The sequence below is a fragment of the Notechis scutatus genome, chromosome 3 (assembly GCF_049901735.1).
Source record: "Notechis scutatus isolate UNSWTSFEM ecotype Mainland chromosome 3, rNotScu1.2, whole genome shotgun sequence".
Classification (NCBI taxonomy): Eukaryota; Metazoa; Chordata; class Lepidosauria; order Squamata; family Elapidae; genus Notechis; species Notechis scutatus.
This window is the reverse complement of record NC_142011.1, coordinates 143122715-143144210: the sequence shown is the minus strand read 5'-3', so window position 1 is coordinate 143144210 and position 21496 is coordinate 143122715. Positions and strand designations below refer to the sequence as shown.

At 36.4% G+C, this 21496-nt stretch overlaps 1 protein-coding gene across 2 annotated transcripts; it reads left to right on the top strand.

Annotated features, from left to right (window-relative positions):
• The first annotated feature begins 931 nt into the window (after positions 1 to 931).
• ADTRP (androgen dependent TFPI regulating protein) lies at positions 932 to 19679 on the top strand. 2 transcript variants are annotated; one of them, XM_026670046.2, is made up of 6 exons: positions 932 to 1291; positions 6834 to 6968; positions 9066 to 9167; positions 15811 to 15926; positions 17552 to 17703; positions 18578 to 19679. In XM_026670046.2, the coding sequence occupies exons 1-6, from the start codon at positions 1121 to 1123 to the stop codon at positions 18622 to 18624; spliced, it is 723 nt and encodes a 240-aa protein (XP_026525831.1). In that variant the 5' UTR covers positions 932 to 1120; the 3' UTR covers positions 18625 to 19679. The 2 variants fall into 2 exon arrangements, with proteins under 2 accessions (XP_026525831.1, XP_087817411.1); XM_087961285.1 differs by having other exon boundaries at positions 969 to 1291; positions 6843 to 6968.
• Positions 19680 to 21496: the final 1817 nt, after the last annotated feature.

The window sequence follows — 21496 nt, the reverse complement described above, 5'->3', positions numbered from 1 at the left end:
TTTTAAAATGCCACCAGGAATCAAATTTCATGCTAATAAGCCACTCTCAAAAACACTTCTAATGCAGAAGACACAGTAATATTTCTGTGGGGTGCTTTGCATAGATTAGATGGCAAAAAGGCATTATACAAACAGAATGGAAACTCCAGATTTGAAAATCTGGATATATTTCTCATATGCTATGCAAAGGTAGTTTCTGGATCATTTGGTATCCATTTCTACCAGTAACTGAGTATTTTTATTCCATTCTGTTAGTAAATCATGCAACACAGGAAAAGTAATGGTCTTTTTTTAAATCATGCATGGAAGCAATACTTCTATTACTGAGAGCAGTAACCTCTAATATCTATAGTCTTCGTCCCTTTCCTTTATCCCTTGTTGATTGCATCTGCTCAGGTGTGAAAATGTGTTAATATTAGATTTGTAAACAAGCCATTGATTTCTCATGATTGCTCCACATCTTCTCCATCACAACACACTTTTAACATATTGGCTAGGATTTAACCATTGGAAAATGCACACCGGTGCAAATCAAAGCATCAATTTCTGCAAAATATATAAAAGTAATAAAAAAAGACCTGCAACAGGTAGGGTTTAATACTCTGGTTCTTCTTCGTTACCTTTATCATGGAGAGGAGGCGGAGATAGAACAGTATGAACTTTTATCTTTCTATCTCAAAGATGGTGCAACGGCGTTCAAACATTTCTGGGGCAAACTTCAGCCCATCTCTTTGATAAGCAATTGATTTTTCTTTTCTCTCTTGGATGAAACTGACCTCCATAACTACTTTATTTATGCATGTATCGAGTTATGCAAACTCGCCCTACCTTTCGTTATAAAATAAAATCAAAGGCCGGTGTATAGATATTTTTTCTGTCTTGCATAACTGAATTGTGGGAGCGTTACCAAACAGCAAACATCGGGCGGGGAAAAGGGTGGGGAGTTTACTGGCCGAGGCTGTCGCAAGTGTAAGCCGGCACGGTTTGTGCGGAGCCACCCGAAGTCCTCGCTGTAGCCGACGGCGCTCTTGCAGCGAGAGAGGCAGTGCGGTGCGCGTCTGCTGAGGACCCGAGAAGGCGAAAGAATTGCTCACCGGGCCCGCTCGCTACCAGCCGCACTATGCACCGCTCTGCCCGCCCTGTCTACTACGGCGTCGTTTTCGCTTGGTATACGTTTTTTTTCTACACCTGCACCTACTTCGCGGCCAACCCGGACAAATCCCGCATACCCAAAGGCCAGTTCAACCCGTTTGAGGGCAGTCAGTGGAAATACCTGAGTTTTCTCAATGTGGTAAGTGTGCTGCCGCCTATCTCTCCGCCGCTGACGGCCGCGGCCTACCTGCCCCCCCCCGCTTAGCCTCGCCGAATAAGGCGCTGGTTTCTACTTCCGGCTGCAGAATACGCCCAGCGTGGCGGGAGTCGGCGGGATTCCCAGGTGTTGAGCGGGTAAAATGTGACAAAAAGCTTGTGTAAGCTTTAAGGCAGCCAGCGGGGGGGTTGCTTTTGTCTCCCACCTTCCCTCCGGCTAAAATTATAAAGGAATCATTGAATGCCCAAAACGGATAGGGAGACCTTCCACCACGCTTTTTCAACCCCAAACGGCTTGAAAACAAATGCAACCGTTTGTGTGAGAGTTGATTGCAAGTTCAATATAATAATAATAATAATAATAATAATAATAATAATAATAATAATAATAATAATAATAATAATAGTAATAGTAATAGTAATAATAATAGTAATAATAATAGTAATAATAATGGCAGCAATCCATATCAACCATCAGCACTAGTCAATGATATTTGTGATACATTTTTAAATGCTCAAGTTGATGGACTTTCATGTTTAATGAATAAAAGATAATAATAACAATAACAATAGCAATATATTTTTAAATATTCAGTTGACTGATTCATGTTTAATGAATATAATAATGATAATAATGATAATGAAAATAATAATAATAATAATAATAATAATGATGATGATAATAATAATAATAACGATAATAATAGTCTTGGTTGATACCTAGGATGCTGGCAGCAACTCATCAGCATGCCATCAGCACCAGTCAGTGATATTTGTGGTACATTTTTAAATGCTCAAGTTGATGGACTTTCATGTTTAATGAATAAAAGAGATAATAACAATAGCAATAGCAATATATTTTTAAATATTCAGTTGACTGAGTTGACTGATTCATGTTTAATGAATATAATAATAATTAATAATAATAATAATAATAATGAAAATAATAATAATAATAACAATAATAATAATAATAATAATAATAATAATAATAATAATAATAATAATAATAATAATAATAGTAATAATAATAGTAATAATAATAGTAATAATAATAGTAATAATAATGGCAGCAATCCATATCAACCATCAGCACTAGTCAATGATATTTGTGATACATTTTTAAATGCTCAAGTTGATGGACTTTCATGTTTAATGAATAAAAGATAATAATAACAATAACAATAGCAATATATTTTTAAATATTCAGTTGACTGATTCATGTTTAATGAATATAATAATGATAATAATGATAATAATGATAATAATGATAATAATAATAATAATAATAATAATAACGATAATAATAACGATAATAATAATAATAATAATAATAATAATAATGATAATAATAATCTTGGTTGATACCTAGGATGCTGGCAGCAACTCATCAGCATGCCATCAGCACCAGTCAGTGATATTTGTGGTACATTTTTAAATGCTCAAGTTGATGGACTTTCATGTTTAATGAATAAAAGAGATAATAACAATAGCAATAGCAATATATTTTTAAATATTCAGTTGACTGAGTTGACTGATTCATGTTTAATGAATATAATAATTAATAATAATAATAATAATAATAATAATAATAATGAAATAATAATAATAATAATAATAATAATAATAATAATAATAATAATAATAATAATAATAATAATAATAATAATAATAATAATTAATAATAATGGCAGCAATCCATATCAACCATCAGCACTAGTCAATAATATTTGTGATACATTTTTAAATGCTCAGTTGGGGGACTTTCATGTTTAATGAATAAAAGAGATAATAATAACAAAAAACAATATATTTTTAAATGTTCAGTTGACTGAGTTGACTGGTTCATGTTTAATGAATAAAAGAATACTAATACTAATAACTTTCAGTTGACTTCAGTTGACAGATTCATGTTTAATGAATAAAATAATAATAATAGTGATAATAATGATAATAATAATAGCAGCAACCCATATCAACCATCAGCGCCAGTCAATATTTGTGATATATTTTTAAATGTTCGGTTGACTGACTTTCATTTTTAATAAATGAAAATACAATAACAATAACAACAATAAGAATAACAATAACAACAACAATAAGAATATTTTTTTAAAGATTTAGTTCGCATTTATATGAGTTTAGATATCTGTATCAATATAGTTGGTTTGTGAGTATTTCGGGGGCGCGCAGAACATGTGCAAGCAATTTGTAGGGGTCCTATAGAAATCCAACAGTGAAACATGAAGAAATGGCTGCATCCAATTGACTGTTTTATGGGAGCTTCAGATGTCCTGAAAACTTTCCACAGAAATGCCCTTTCCCAGATCTTTATAGTACACCTTTGCAATGCTAAGAAAAGAAACACAATACAAGAAATTAAGTTCAGATGTTTAAAAAATAAGCAGTTATTGAATTCAGATTCACCACAACTTAACATGCATTCAGTGAAAAGAAAAGTACTGTGTAACTAGTTCTACAAACTGGAGGAAAACTCTGGTTTAAGGTTCATCAAATGCTGGTCCACTTTTTATTTATTTTTTTATAACACATCCTGTTTCAGGGATTTCTAAGATAACAATCTATGAAACAATTCAATATTGATATTTTTGAAAAATGTAAGTTATGTAATTAAGCTATAAGAAAATAGCCAGGTTTTAACCATGCACCACAATGAAATCTGTCAGCACCAGCAAAACTAAATGAGAAATTTCAATAATAGAGGGTGTGTAGCAAACCTCTTTTGAAATCAGTTGAAATATCAGATGAGTAAAAGACAATATTTCTGTTTATTGCTGATTGAAACCCCTTATGGAGATTTTGCATAAAACAGACAATTATGATTTATGGTGTAGATGATTAGACGGGACAGATTATAGAAAGAAGAAAGACATGTAACTTTAGAGAAAAAGATAAGTTTATAATTATACTTACAACTGCTGTAAAGATTGGAAGGCACTTCTTTGTAATGTGTTCTTTCTTTTCTATTTTTCTTTTTCCCTTTCTTGTACTATTAGCTTGCTCCTTGATTTCTTTCTCTTTTTTCTTTGCTTTTATTAATCTGTATTAGTTTTTAACCTTTTAAAAAACTTTCAATAAAATGTTTTTTTAAAAGAATGATCGTGCTGCGGCATATTGCATGTTGAAGATTTCATACATCATCAATCAACAATGTTTGCTTTTAACAAGGAAAAAAAAATAAGATGGACCATAGTTAGATATTGTATTGCATTTGTTATAGATCATTTCTCTTGTTTATGTTTCTGTATATATAAAGTCATATCAAATTTATTCAGGTGGCTGCAGCAAAGAAACACAGTGCATTGCTCCAAGCATGTAGTACTTTCAAATTGTTCATTGATACATATATATGTCCATGTATGTACCTACTCTAAAATGCTGTGAGGATTAAGGGAATCCTAATCACAATAACCTCTGGCCTGCAAGTTTACTGGCCTGATGCTTAGGTATTTGACCTGAATTCTGCCCTATTAGAAGCCTTATATGGATGGGGCTAGTAATACGATGAGATAATAGCAATAGCACTTAGACTTATATACTGCTTCACAGTGCTTCACAGCCTTCTCTAAGCAGTTTACAGCATCAGCCTATTGCCCCCAACAATCTCGGTCTTCATTTTACCAACCTCGGAAGGATGGAAAGCTGAGTCAGCCTTGAGCCTGGCGAGATTTTTCTTTTTAATCAATTTTTTTATTTTGTTTTATACAGACATTCCATCTTTAGTTTAAACAGTGTGAGATTTTTCTTTTTAATCAATTTTTTTATTTTGTTTTATACAGACATTCCATCTTTAGTTTAAACAGTGTGTCGTCTAGGTACAAATATCTTGTACAATAACCATTACAATTAGTACATATTCATTACTATTATATCATTACTCTATTCTTACTTCATACTACTACATATAATGTATCTAATTATAATAACAATTCTTAGCGTATTTAATTCTTATTCACATATTTACTATTTTTCGCTTATCTTCTTAGATTTTCTAATTTCCATTTTTATTCTCCAGCCATTGATAAAATAATTCCCATACCATATAATATTCAGTTTGTTCCTTTTCTTTAATTGCAAGTGTTAACCGTTTCATTTCTGCACATTCTAATATCTAATATCGTTCTAATATTCTGCACATTCTCATCTGTCGGAATCTTTTCACTTTTCCAATTTTGTGCAAATACAGAGCCTGGTGAGATTTGAACTGCCAAATTGCAGGCAGTCGGCAGGCAGCAGAAGTAGCCTGCAATACTGCATTCTAACCACTGTGCCATTGCAGCTCTTTTAAAATTTAAAATTTTAATTTAAAGTAGTTACTACATTTGCTGCCTCGTAATCCTATCTGTCAAGACAGGGTAGCAAGGATCTGACCAATTTGCCTTCTGGTATGTAGATATTCTATGGCCAATTCCGTCCGTCCACTTTTTCCGTTTTCTGTCATGACAGCTTTTTTATGAGAGTTGCCTTGATTTGTACCCAAGACTCCACGTATGTCCCCAAAGGTTGCTTTCCCTGTTATATGAAGGAAAGTGAAATAAATACAATAATGACTGTTTTCTCTTTAATGTATTTGTATCAAATTGGTACTTTTGGTGCAGTATCTGGGATATAATTGTAGAGCTACCCTAGACACTTTACTGCTTGAGGCAAACAAACAAGATGGTACTCTCCTATCCTCCAGTGAGTTGGTGGTAAGATAATCGGACTGTCTTTGAATATTACTTCAAAGATGTAGACGTAGTAGACCAATTTGTAATGTAGGATAAACCCTATGGCAAGTTCAGTCCAGCAGAAAGGAATGACATTGATGGTCAAAAGGAACCAATGAGAGGCTAAATCTTCTATTATTTGGTATCTCAAGCAGTTTCATCATTCTATCAAATGTAGCTTGATCTTGTATAATGTTTTGTGATGCATTTCCATGGGGACAATTCAAATGATAAAGGCTTCAATTGAATTGAAAAAAAGGATTTAATTGAATCCCATTGAAGTGGAATGTCAGATTGAAGCAGCAACTCACTTTGATTTGTTCTCTTTGATTATTGTTTGTATATTGAACTGCTTTCCTTTGATGATTCAATTTGGGTTTTTTTTCAGAATACTGGATTGGATTGCTCTGATGCACCAGATCCAAGCAATCAGATTTTCTGGAGCAATGCAGTACTGCTAATCAGAATAATACTACACAACTTCACATAGATATCATGAAATAACCTTTTTGTATTAAAATTCCTCCCAGAGTAGAATCCATATTACCTTTTTTAGGTGATTTTCTTCTTGTAATGCCTGGATATTTACACATTTAACTGTTTTCTCTTATTTAAGTTCGTTAAATGAGGCCATTTATCACCCAAGCTAAATCATAAAAACATTTCCAGCAAGAAAAATACATTTAACCTGAAAACTATCCTCTAAACTGAAGCATAAGCATATAATTTGGTGAGGTACAATATGTACACCTTAATTTTGGATGATCAATTGCTCATTAGATCTAATTAATTTAGGTTTTGCAGGTTGTTTTCTATGCAGTCTCCTTGCTGACCAGTGCATTCATACTAATGAAGAAACAAAGAATTGCCACGATCATGATATCCTTTAAAGACTTGATCTTTAGTAGCTTGGTTTTTCCATTATCCACAGTAAGTTGCAATAATATTTATCAATGCAAGATTAATTATATGTGTTATGACTTAGATAATTATTTGGATAAACAATAATTTGATTTTAAGTTAATTCCTAGTGTTATAGCAGGAGCAAATTGTAGCTGATACCCAGTTTAGTATATTCTTTCCAAATGTTTATAGGGGTCTTCGGAAGGAGTACATCATTTTGAGGATAACAAAAATGCTATTGTAGGGAGAACTTAATTCTTGAGTGAAGAACCCAGATCCTGTCATACTGAAGATACTCCTTTTAAAATGGAAGCTTCATTGGTGTGGTTGATTTGATAATTTCAAGCAGAAAATATATGTTATAATGAATTCTTTGTCTGATATATAATTATAGGAACTACAAGCTTGAAAAGTCTTGAAAAGTTTCTGATAGCACTGGGGAGAGGCAATAGTTATGATATAGGAAAAATGTCTGAGAAGTCAAGTTTAGGCTGCTAGATAGTAAGGTATCAAAGACTACAAAAATATCATTCTGAAAAATGCTCCATTTGCAGGACTACGTACTGTAGTTCAGAGATTTCAGACGGTGCATGTATGAGACAACAGTATCAGACAGAGTTTAGGTTTAGACAGAAGACAAAAAGGCCCTGAAAAAGGTTCATAGCCAACAACATTTGGGGTGGGGGGGGAACATAACAGATAGAATTTTCTCTACCAATGCAAGATGTCTTCTAGTTAAGTTTGGTGGTGGTCATGTGCAATTAAGAGTTCCTGGATGTGAATAAAAACAAAAATATTAGTGGGTATAAAGCAGTGGAGCAGATAGTACTGACGGATGTGATCATTCCTGGTTAAACAAGACAGGTAAAGATACTGGAGAAAAGGTTGATAGATGTTACTAGAAAATGTTGAAAGGCCCAATCCCTCAAAAGAATCTTTATTGATGGCCACAAATGTAAATTAGATCTAGAGATATGCTTACCTAGTCAGAAAGCTTACAGTGATCTTGAGTTAGTGAAGAAAATAAAGAAGCATTACAATGAGAAGTAGAACTAATAGAAACTTCAGCTGAGGTTGGGGAGGAAGAACTGCAAAATTTGTAGGGAAAAATATATGTGGATGGAACTTATTAGGGGAACCTCTTTCTTTTTTATTTGTACCTTTGAGGCCATGTATTATAGCTTTCATCTGCTTTCCAACTCAAAACAGCAAAAAAAAAAGTATCTGTTTTCATCAGATGTGGTCCAAGGACCTCCAAGAACCACAAAAAGATATTTGAAGACCTCATGTTCCCTGCAGTCACTGCTTGCCTATTCCTTCCTTATATCTTGTTTCTTTACAAATTAAATGACTATTGATTTCATCTATATCTAGATTGCCTCTGTAAGATTAAAAAAAAATTAAGGTAGACATTGTTATTACAGGTCCTTGTTCAGCAGTTACCCATTCAGCACCATATGAACTGCTGATGGTGCTGAACAAGGAAACTTATGACTGATCCTTGTAGTTGAGGCCTTTGTGGCATTCCTGTGCTCATATGATCATAATTCAAGCACTTGGCAACTGGCTCACAGTTACAACATCACAGTGTTCCATGGTCACATGATGACCATTTGCAACTTTCACTACTGGCTTCCAACAAGCAAAGTCAACGAGGAAAGTGTAGGAGGTTGTAAATGGGAGTCATATAATGTCACAACAAGAAGGTTGGCTAACAACAGCAACTGGAATTGCCAGAACTGCAGTCATAAGTTGGTGTGGTCATGTGATGTTTTGCTTTATGATAGTGTGGCTTAGCAGTTGAGTGCCTGGTCCAAATTACTATAGTTAACCGAGGACTACCTTTTAGAAGGTCTCAAAGCCTTGTCTAAGTAAATCCATCACCCTCCCATTTCAAAAACAGTTGATTAAAAACCCACCCCCATATAAGTGTAAGTGTAGATAGTTTTGTTGTTTATTGTTTGATACCACTGATACCTACTGCTGCTTTAAGGAGGAGCAAGGGAGGACTGGAGGATGATGGATGGGCGGATGGACAGACTCAGACATTGTAAGATAGGTATATACTCTAGGTAAACATTCATCATAAATTCTGTCAGTCAACACTTCTTTGCTTTGTCCTAGTTTGTGTTTGCTACATTTTGGAGTATATACCTGTATGATCGGGACCTTCTTTACCCAAAATATATGGATTCAGTTATTCCTGGATGGGTTAATCATGGAATGGTGAGTAAAAAGAAACAGCTGAACGTAACAAAAATAGTCAGAATAAGCTATGCGTATTATTCCAGCTAATTATTCAGATTTAGGTTCATTTGTTTCAATAGACAATCACTCACTTAATCTGTTATAAAAAAATAATGAGAAGAGCTTTAAATTGGCAGGATCATGGCCAGACATCGCAATTTTTCATTTGTAGAGTTCATCCTTCTCTCTTTAACTTTTCATACTATTATATGCTAAAAGTGGGAGTGCGAATTGCCAAAGAAGCCTTGAAGCTACTATTGACTTCACCTGAAGGAGGAGAGATCGTTGTGCGCGGAGAGAGACAAGTGGAGAAAGTGGGAGGGGGGATCCCTTCAGTCTTGGGGGCTGCAGCTCAAGGGGGGAGGGTCCATGGCAGCCCCAGAAGGGACCCTCCACTTTCCCTGCTTTCTTCACCATTCTCAGCCAGGGATTCCCATTTTCCCCCACTCTTATTTCCCCCCAATTCAGATCATCAACAGCCATTCTTGAACCATTGGTTACAAGATGGCGCCCAATAAGGATGGTGAGGTTCTTGCTCCTAGAGAGCTTATCACCTTTTAGAACCTCCACTTTCACCAAGTCGCCTGAAACCATGCGCTGAAGCTCCCGTGGGTAGCCAAGATCCCCTGGGAGCCCGAGATTCCCTCCACAGCCTTGGTACCTTCCTCAGCAGCCATAGCCTTCCATCCCCGGGCCCCTGCAAAGCACAATTCCCCGGTGGCAGGGCAAGGCAATTTCCCAGAGGTAGGGCCCTTGGACAATCTCCCACAATCTCTCCAGCAGCCATAACACTTGAGCCCTGAGCCCCGGTGGAGCGCAAATACCAGGAGGCAATTAAAGAGCCAGGAGGCAATTAGAGAGCCAAGCCGGAGCACAGCCATCCCCACTCAGCTTTCCGAGCCCCGGATAAATACAATTCCCCGGAGGCAGCCAGAAAGCCAATTGTCTACCATTGACCTCACCCCTTTCCTAAGAGGTCTGTAGGGGGCGTGCATAAGCCCACCAACGTGCCTACCGTCCCTGTCCTATTGGTTTTTTTCTTATATGTATCCATTTCATGTATTCATAACTATGTTTATACTTACACCTGTTATCTTATAATTGCTTGACAAAATAAAATAAATAAAGCTCTGGAGGAAATGTTAGTGGAATTATCCTTGCCAAATTTAAATCAATAGAAAGATTTACATGAGCGGCAGAGATAACTTTTCTAGGTTTTATTGCAGTTCCTACGGAAGAGGCTTTGGTGTGAACCGTATTTATATAAATATAGAAAGACTGGAAATAGAAATAATTATTTGGCAATATTTGGGAAGGAATGAAAAAGTCTATAGTATATATCTAAAGTATAAGTGTTGCCAACTAAGGTTTGTAGCAGCATCAAATGAGGATACTAAATGATTAAGTATACTAATCATTTATGAAAGCTGATGCTAACAGTTATATGTATCTTGTATTGTAAATTCAAAGTTGAAATTGATATGCTATTAAGCAAAGCCAACCAGGAACAATATAGAGACACATTTTTTTGCTAGTCAACGGCAACAATGCTTCCAGCAAAACAGAATCTATAGGCGTGTGCTTTATTAATAATCCGTGGAGGATCAGTGTGTTAGGAAGGGTTGATACAATCTGAAGTCATAAAAGCCAATCCAACAAAGAGAACCATATCTGGAGTTTTAAAATCTTCCCTGTCATGGCTACTGGCTATTGATTCTTAACTCAGGATGATGGTATCAAATTACAATAATATGTGCCATGACCTCCTCTCTCCAATTTGTATAACATGCCATACAAATGTATACAAAATGTATCACACTTTCCATCATTAATTTCCATTATTCAGATAGCTGAAAAGTTGGCTCTGTGGAAGATGATCAGTAGGAATGGGTAGAAAATGAAAACCTACATTTTGACTTCTGAATTGGACTGGTTTGGGTCCGTTGTAGCTTTAGCAGTTTTCATAGGCAATATACTTTGGCAACTGAAGTACTCGACTGGCACTAATATTAGAATGAGATTTAAGTCACTTATTCTAGAAGCTTACTTGGTTACTGGGGATAATAATCATTTTCTCAAAGGCTTGAGAGGTTATGATCACAAAGAGAAATTATTTATGTGTCTCAGGATATAATGTAAAAAATAATAAAATAATCTTTAAGCTGGTTTAGTTTACGCAGAGGCCCGAGTAACAATAAAGTACTCGATGGGATGTGCCACTGAAATAATACCACTGAAAACTTGCAGATTCTGTGACCCAAGTCTTGTGTCTTCTGATACTGGAAACAGCTTGCTATCATACCAGTATTGCTGGTATCTTTTTAATTACAAAAGAAAAACAGAGAAAATAGAGCACCCCGATTGTGCAATTGGCACTAAACAGTGAGTGAGATGGAATGATTCTTTTTTAATGAAAGAAGGGATGGACTGGATCATTCCCCTTTGGAGGATGTTGAGGAGTTCAATTAATGGACAGCTTGCTTTGGAGAAATTGGGTCCCTATTGATGCTGTAGTAAAAAGAAAATGTCCACTGCCATCACTGGAAAATGAGGACAGATGCAATCCAAAGAATTCATGAATAAGTCATAGGAGGTATTTTTCTTTAGAAATAGAATGACATCCCTCAAAAAGCAAATTATTCAATATTAATTATTCAAATTATGAGAGGAGCTACATGTGGATTCCTTTGGCTATCGTCTGTTTATTTCATACTTTCAATTATCTAAACAATTTAAATTCATTTACAAACAAATGCATAATAGTGCTGAAAGCCAGTGTGGAGGGTACCAGATTGAGCAAGGCTACTGCTTAGATCCTGTTGGAAGCATCTATTCAAGGCGCTTCCAGGTTGAAAGGATTAACCAGTGACATCACCGTTGCCTAGGGAATGTCCAAGCAAGCTCCTTTCATGTCCCAGGTATTTTCTCAACGAAGTGGCACCTATTTATCTACTTGCATTTGCATGCTTTCGAACTGCTAGGTGGGCAGGAGCTGGGACAAACTGACAGGAGCTCATCCCGTCACACAGCTGGCTCTTGGGTTTTGAGCAAGGCTAACTTCATTAATAAAAAAGGTGGCATGAAGACAACCAAGTTTGTCAGATGAAGTTTCAGAAGATTCCTGAAACTCCTGGTAGCTCCTTGAAAATAATTATAGTTAAGATTGAGCATCATCAGTTTCTCCAGAAATGCCAATTGGCAAGTCAGCCAATCTAGCCCAATAAATGGCGTATAAAAAGCTAATCAACTAGTGCCCTTTTCCTCTGTAATAGCAACCATAGATATCCCAGATTGTTTTAAGTTGTTTGGAAACCTGTGATAGAAAATCTCAGAAACACTGCTGTCCATCCCAGAATTAAAATACAACAAAATGCTACTTTTTCTACTACTAATAATAACAGTAATAACTTGATACGAGTAATTTGATATTTTACTGGTGTACAAGATTGGACACAGATTAAATTAGACATTTCAGGTTATGATTCCAGTTACCTGCCTGTATATGACATAAAAAGACAGCAGTAACAGAACTTGCTCAGGTAGTCCTTGATTTATAACCATAACAGAGCCCAAAATTTCTATTGCTAAGCAAGACAGTTGTTAAGTGAGTTTTGCCCCATTTTCTGACCTTTCTTACCACAGTTGTTAAGTGAATCACTGCAGTTAAGTTAGTAGCATGCTTCCCACACTTGTTAAGTGAATCTTTCAACTGGCAAAAAGCCAAATCCACTTGGATTATGCCATCCTTATTGCCAGTCTCGGTTGCCTCTGTTCTCAAGTCACTGCATTTACCTATTTCCTCCAAGGTAATAAAGTCCAGCAGATTTTGCATTCTTTAAAACTGCTCTTAGATAATGTTAGAATAAGGAAGAAAACACTACCTTAACAACAGGTGCAGTTAAGGATAATTAAAGTCTGTCTCACTTATGGACTGGAAAAGAGATGAAGGCATAAGACAGGTACTGCCAGGACATTAGGTACAAGTGGAAATGAGAAAGATCCTAAATGTGCATCCTAAAATAACCTGCAGCATTATGACAGACCTGCAGATACAGATAGTCCTTATTTAGCGTCCACAATTGGGACCAGCAACTTCGTTGTTAAGCAGAGCAGTCACTATATGAAACTGTGCTCAGCTTTTCCTTTGCTTTATAGAGCAGCAAAGGTTGTAAATATATAAAGTTACTTTTTCATCATGGTCATAATTGAAGAGTTGCTCAAGGAGGCAGCCACTAAACAAGGACTACCTTGTACCATCATTGCAAACAAACCAAACTGTAAAGTCCTCCCTTAGGAGTAACACGGCAGTCTGTCTTTGAAGAAAACGTTAAGCCTTCTGCTCAATATTTCACTGCACGTAAGTTGAATGTGCTATTAGCATTTCATAAAATCTCAAGAGTAGCAGGTACTGAATAAAGCAAACCTTTTTTTAAATGAATAAGTAAATAATACCTGTTATGATAAATAAATAAAAGCAAGGCAATACAGAACTCATCCTGAAAGAAAGTGTCTATGGGCAACTGAGGTAAAACTTCATGTATTTTGATTATTTACAGCAGGGGTCTCCAACCTTGGCAACTTTAAGCCTGGCGGACTTCAACTCCCAGAATTCCCCAGCCAGCTTTGCTGGCTGGGGAATTCTGGGAGTTGAAGTCCGCCAGGCTTAAAGTTGCCAAGGTTGGAGACCCCTGCTTTACAGCGAGAGGCCTTGTTCCCTTCAAAGAGAACTTGCTCCCTCAGGTGTTCCCTTTTCTTTATTATCAGGAGGATTACTCCAGTATGATCATTTTCTCTTTGTTAGTTTTTTATTTGTTACAAGTAAATGAAAATGAAAACTGAGAATGAAAACTGTAAAAATGAGTCACCATCCCATTTTTATCAACCCTCAAAGATTGATGACAGTTGAGACATGAAGATTTGCTTTTTAAACAGTCTTTTTTTTAAATTTGCTCAAAATACAAAACTTGCATTTATTTGAATGAATGGTAAATTAAACAATATGTTATAGTGGAAATGAAGTTTAATTGCTTTTAATGGCTCTTGGTTTGCAGTTTGACTAAAGTTATATTCAAAATTGCTATGAGAAGGGACCGGTTTCCAGAGAAGAAAACACAATGCCTTTAAAGGGCTCTCAACACGCTTTAAGCTGCAGTATATGGCCCATTACTAATGTCATTTCTACAGTCAGCTTTCTATTGTCTAGCAAAAGGAATTAATTCGGGAGAGCTAATTAAAAGCCATTGGCAAATAGAAAACTTTGCAATAAGTGGCCAATCATGCAATGATTGTGGTCTTTGGCTGTATCAACGTTAATCACTGTGAGCTAATTTGCTCTTGTAAACTGCATTGTTCTTTCACTGTATACAGTTACGAATGGATAAAACCAAAATGAGGCAAACTGAAATGATTTTTTTTAAATCCTTACCCACTTTATGAGCTTTATGTCCCACAAACCTTTTGTTTATTTAGTTTCATCATTACCCATTCAACCCTTCACATGCCCCTTATATAGTATATAAGTAATAATATAGTATACTTTACTATCGGGGGTGTCAAACCAGAGGTGTCAAACGCAGGCCACGCCCACCCCAGCTCCATGAAGTAAACATGTCACGTGACATCGTGTCGCCGCGAGTTTGACAGTCATTGTATGTATGTATGTATGTATGTATGTATGTATGTTATTCAGCTTTGTTCGGGTATTTTCCCACGTCATTATAGTTGTGCTTTTAAAGTTGTAGCAACGTTTCGGCAACTTTAAAAGCACAACTATAATGACGGGAAAATACCCAACAAAGCTGAATACCATACATGTAAGTACCGCAAAAAACTTAAGAAAACGTATATATATTACTTATATATTAATCATACATCAAATATCTGATTTGTTAAAGTGAGTTCAGAAATAAAGAAGGGACAGTAGAATCTAGAAGGATGATTTTGGTGACTTCATAGACTCACTTGTATACACATTTCTTGGTAAACAATGATGGTTTGCTGTTTTCTTCTGAAATTATTTAACTCTCCATCCAAGTACTAACCAGACTCAACCTGACTTTGTTTCTGAATCAAGCCAAGCCTGGTCAGTTGCTGCCATCTGTAGGTTTGGGATAGAAGAATTATAAAGTTTTTAAAAGGTTCATTGCTTCTTTCACAAGGATTTTTATTCTCCAATTGCCCCGACATATTCGTAGTGTTATCCTTAGAACCCAGAGCAGGGATCTCCAACCTTGGTAACTTTAAGACTTGTGGACCTCAACTCCCAGAATTCCTCAGCCAGTTACTGGCTGAGGAATTTTGGGAGTTGAGGTCCACAAGTCTTAAAGTTGCCAAGGTTGGAGACCCCTGACCCAGAGGACTACAACTTCTCTTTGAAACTCTCCCAACTTCCTTCTTTTAGTTTTTCATTTAAAAAGCCAGATTAAGGAGACAAAGATGGAAGAGCTCCACATTTTTTGTTGTTGTTGGTACCTCTACGGATTCTTTGGAAGATCTCTGAACCATGCTTCCCTATATTCTTGCCTCTTACATCAAAATATAACTCTGTATTACTAGGGGGGGCTGTACTTTTAACTCTTTGAATCACAAATGCAGTTTGTCTAAAGCAGTGTCTTTTTTCCAGCACACTTTGGTATTTCCTTCGGCCCTGGTAGAAATGTTTGTTATCCCTCATCAGTATCCATCAGTGGGTAAAGGCCTCAGCATTGTAGGAATGACTGCACTGGCCTACCTACTTTGGTAAGTTTCTAAAAAATAAATGAATAAAGAGGTATTGTTTGTTTTTATATGATGTTTGGCAAAAAGTGAGGAAACGGTTCTGTTCCTCGTCTAATTAAATATCCAACCTCAGTGTCCTCAATGGAAGCAACTTCATTCTCTCTCTCCTACAGTGGAAAAATCCTCAAACACAGCTACAGTGAACTCTGATCGGACTTTGAAACTGCATTATACATCTTTACCTACGTCATATGAGGGGATACTCAACTCATAAACTTATTCAGATTATTCATGCTGGTTATCAAATTGCTATTCCATAGTACCAGTTTGTAAAAATCACTGCCTCTACTAGTTTTTCTGTTTTAAAACTTTTCTCAAAACTTCTGTTTTCAACCAAGGATGGGAAACACCTCCTGGTCCTCTTGCTATTGCTAAAGTATAGCTCCTAACAGCTACAGCAAATGTAGCTAACGATGAGAATTGTAAATTGTGGAACATAGCATATTCCCAACCCTCCTTCAAATATAAAGTTTACATGAGTATTCTTCAACTTAGTACCCAGAAATACTGAACTACAACTTCCTTAGAACCCTGAATTATAGGACTTGTAATCCAACCAAGAGAATGCTAGCTAGGGAAGTTTATTTTAAAGGGTCCCCCCCCCACAACATGTATTGGCGAAAGTCCATAAACCAGATTAGAAGGAGGAAGAAGAGATTAGCCTAATAATAGTAGCTGTTATTTACATATTTGGTGCTTTAGGCCAGCCTAATAATCAACTAAATGAACTGGTTGCTCCAAGCAAGAGATGCTAGACAGTGGAAATAACATGAAGTGATCGGTGATAAGAGTTGTGTCTTTCCATCAACCTGCTGTACATCTCCTCAGATGTATTGGGTCATTCCCAGATTTGAAACACTGGTTGGCTTCTGCATATGAAATTAGGTGCTAACATCATCTTGTCCTTTTCTTTGATATCAGATATATTAAGATATATTTTTGCTGTTATTTATGAATCACAGGCAAGGGACATGAACAAGGGAGTAAAAGTTTTTAAAAATGTAGCTTTATCCATGTAATTGAAGACACAGACACGTACTTAGAAAACTTAATACTCCTCAACCTTGCCATCAGAAGACCCCTAAAGAAATATTGAATCAGAAACAGTCATATTCTTCACTATAGGTAGTCCTTGTTTAGTAATTGCCTTTTTTAGCAACCAATCTCAGTTATCTCTAAAACCTATTTCATGAATAATTTCACTTCAGTTATTATATTAACTAGACCTCTCCACTAGCATAGAGCTTCAGTAAGTGACAACATTGAATGGCAGGCCTTTGTATGTGTAATGTGGATGTTTATATTGAGGAAGGCTTAAGGTATCAAAAGGATCACAACAGATCCCATGGAATTGAGGATGAGTTGATCCCATCCTCAGTGCGATCATGGCCTCTTTAGGAATCTTTCCAGCTGAAAGGCAGGAATATAAATTCTATATTGGATGGATGGACGGATGACAGTTGCACAGTTGATATACTGATCCATTATTAGAGAGAGTATTCTAACCATAATTAAACTTGAACCTATTGATCATGTTTGTTTCATAATGAGATATCCCAACTGAAAGAAATTAATTCCCTTTCCAGGATCTTCTACTTTTTTGCTAAAACAGGAAAATGGATATATCCTATCTTCAAGTTTTTAAGTCCACTTGGCATGATAGCGTTTTCAGGGATTGCTGCTGTCACCATTTTTTTTTACTACATGTTAGGAAGATTTCTCAACCGCATGATTTGGGGTGAGTCTAGTCTTGCAAATAAATCTTTTCAAGTTATCAGTACACTTGTATGTATTTATCTGAGTATGTTTTGATCCAGGATTCTGTCGTTGTCTTCAGATGCGGATTGATTTGTATATTCATTTACTTCTCCAAACCTTTCTCTCTCTCTTTTCTTTTTTCCTGAGAAGGGTACATTCAATCCTCTATACAAAATTTTAATTAGAAAATGAGACTTTAAAAAATAGCAGGCTGTGATAAGTAGGAAGTTTCCTTCAAGAATAGGAAATATTCCTGTACTGTATGTTAACTAGCATATGAATATAGACTTTGCTAGGCTGAATAAATGGGCTAATCAGCATAAAACTACAAAGTTATGAGATCTAGATCAGAGGCTCCTGGTGTGTCCCACCACAGAGATACTCTGGGAAAATAGTTTAATTCTCAGCCAAGAGTTGGCTATTTGTGGGTAACAGAAGGTCCTTTTCTTAGTAAATGGTTTCTTTTGCTGCAGGTGCAATACTCTTATTTGAATATAATACTAAGCCAGGATTTGTGGAGCAATCCAATACTGGTATTGTTTATAGATAATTCCTAGACATAATGGGTAGATTCACACCTCGTGCTAAACCAAACAAATGCTTAGCTCTCCATTCACAAACCATGCTGAGAAGTGAGCAGAGGTAAGAATATCCTCTATTTACTAAGTCCCATTTCCACAATTTAACTTTTTCATCGCATGCGAAAGTCGTCAGCACGGCCAGATTTTGTTCAGTAGCTGCCAGTTGCCGATTCTTAAGGTTGTGGCGCCTCTTTGGCATACAGCAAAACTATGTTGTATTTACATCTTCATTAGTCATTCCCCCCCCCCCCATTTTTTTATGCCTTTGTACAGGTGATGCAGTTCCAGTGCTTGATGTTCACAAGAAGAAAAGCAAATGAAAAGCTGATGGTGTCATCCCAAGATCTAGCTGAAACTAAGAAAATTGCCACAAAATCTCTCTGTATAAAGCCAAAATAAATTCTTCAGAATAACAAATTCTGCTAGCACAGAAGAACAAAGATCCAGGAAGTATTACCATTGGTTAGAGAATTCAGATTGTTATGTAGGATGTTCAGAACTCACTAAGAGACAAATATAACACAGATGACTAACATAATTTTGTCACCCAAGTGCATAACAAGTAAGGCTAAATTCTAATTTTTTAAATTCAACTACAATTATAAATTTATTCAGATACATTTATAGCTATTTTCTTTATTCAACATGTGCCGATATAAATGTACTAGACTGTAACTGAACAAAAGTCAGTCACGTATTTTTTTTAATGAGAATTGGCTTTCTGTAATATGAAATCTGAGACTATAAAATGCTCAGTGTTAAATAATAGATACAAGAGTCCAGTAAGGCAGCTGAGGCCCACAAAAGTGGCTAGAATGAATTAGGGTTATTTTGAGGATAAAATGGAATAACATCCGATCTTCCTCTTGACCTTTTTAGATGAGCCCAAGCTACAAATACAATAATTTAGAAATTTGTATACAGATTGTACTCACTTAATGACAGCAATTAAGATCGGAATTTCTATTGTGATAAAGCATGATGTCATATGCTTAGCAATGGCAATCCCACCAGTTGCCATGTTGCTGTCGTTAAGCGAAGACCATGCGGGCTGTTAAGTGAGAATCTCGCACAATCAGGATTTCTGACTTCCTGCCAGCTCTTCCACTGACTCTGCTTGTGGGAAGACAACTGGGAAGGTTGGAAATCACACTCGCATCATGGGGGGGTGGAGGGGCATATTTCAACGATTGGACATCCTGGCTGGTTGCCAAGCACCCAGATCACAATCACCTGATAGCAGAAGTGCTCTGGCAACCAGCACTTTGAGGACCAGTCACTGGGCGCCATCATACGTTATAACGGTTTCTGAATAAGTGGTTATTGAATGAGAGTTATCTGTTATTCCTTTAAAAACAATAAACACATAAAACAATCCAGGAATTCAGAGCCATTGAACTCGGAATGGGGTGGTGCGGTATAAATCAAGAAGATGCAATTGAAATAACCTCTTATTTAAACAAAAGAAAATTAATGCTATAAATAAGTTAATGAATAGTTCTTGTATTTTGCATATTTATAAAGGATGCATAAGAAAGCTGGAGGCTTATTTTTAATTATTACATTATGTGTTTACTTTTAGATCCTGAGTAGGATCAATTTCAGTTAATTTACAGAAAAGAAATTATGAGTAGGTCTGCTTTTAAAAATTAAAGAGCCATAATAAGAAAAAAAGCCCAAAGAAAATCAAACTGAAGTGCAGTGTATTCCCATATAAAATATTATTTCAAAAACATTTATGCAGGATCTATAACAGTGAATGCACTCACCTGCCTTTTGACTCAACCATTACTCTAGAAGGCCATGTTTTATTCACAGAAGGCTGAGTGTGCTACTAATGCCTGAATGATAAACATTACAATACAGGTAGTCCTCATTTCATGTCCTAATGGAGACTGGCAACTCCCCCACTAAGTGAAGCAATCTCTAAATGGGAAATCATATGAAGATAGTTACGCTTTCTGGCTCAAAACTGAGAAGACTAAGTTTCATGCCTTCAGTTTTTCTTTGCCTCCTTAAAACTATCCTGCTTATTGTCTTGTATGCACAGAAAGCAATGCGATCGCAATGGTAACCTATGTCTGGGAACCTCCAGCACATTACCCAAACAGCTTATTCTCTTGAAATCTCTTCCCCTCCAATCTCTCTGCTCTGGGAGGAAGGAAGAAAGGGGGGGGGGGTGACCCACAGGTCAGGTACATGACAACTCATACTGATGTAATGGTGATCACATGACTGAGGGATACTGCAAAAGTCACAAATTGGCCATAAAATTATTTTTTTCAGCACCATTGTAACTGAATAGTTGTTAAATGAGTGGTTTGGGAAGTGATGACTACCTATAAAAGAGGAGAGATTGGAGCTCTTAGAGGAAGGTGGCATCTGTCTGCAATTTTTCAGATTGAATGCAACTGAAGACCTGATGCATGACTGCAAATTTCTGAGAGCTTCCTATTTTCTCTGCAATGTCAGGTCTTAATGTAGTTAAGTTATTGAAGGAACTGGAGAAAAAAATCTAGTAACACCTTTCAACCCTTTCAATTCTTCATTACTCTAAATAACTACTTTGTTGTGTTCATAAAGCCAGGTGCCAGTAAATAGGATAAGAGTGTCTGCTGGAGCTGTGTTTCTATTTTTGATGCTGGATATGATGTATTGTAATATGGCAGTCATAAGACATTCCCCAGGAATTGATTTAATTGCCCTTAAAATCCATCAGATGATTATCAACCCAGTGATGAGCAAACTCTATTGACTTCGCAATATGTGTGAACAAGACTTATGTTTTCCTTGAAATGTATCATTCATTTGGGCTTCCGGTTTGAGCTTCTTTGGCGACGGACCGAAATCTGCGATCATGCGCAGTTTCTATCTGTGCTTGCCACCGGAGTGCCCTGAGCCAGCTGGATTCGGGGCTAAGCCATCCCATAGAGGTGGTGAAGAGAGGGGAGACTGCCAGCAGGGTCGAGGAGAGCTGCATCTCTCCTCCTCAGCTGGCCATTACTCCCGGTTGCAGTGGTGGTCAGAAATGGCCACCTCAAAGAAGAACTTGACCGGAAAAGAATGTGCAGGGGGAAGATAAGAAGAGAAAGTTTTGGTTGACAGGGTTAAACTGAAAAAGCAACAACGTAAGGTACCCTGGAATTTGAACTATAAAAAATAACATTGCTCCCAAAGATTTTGAAGCAGTGA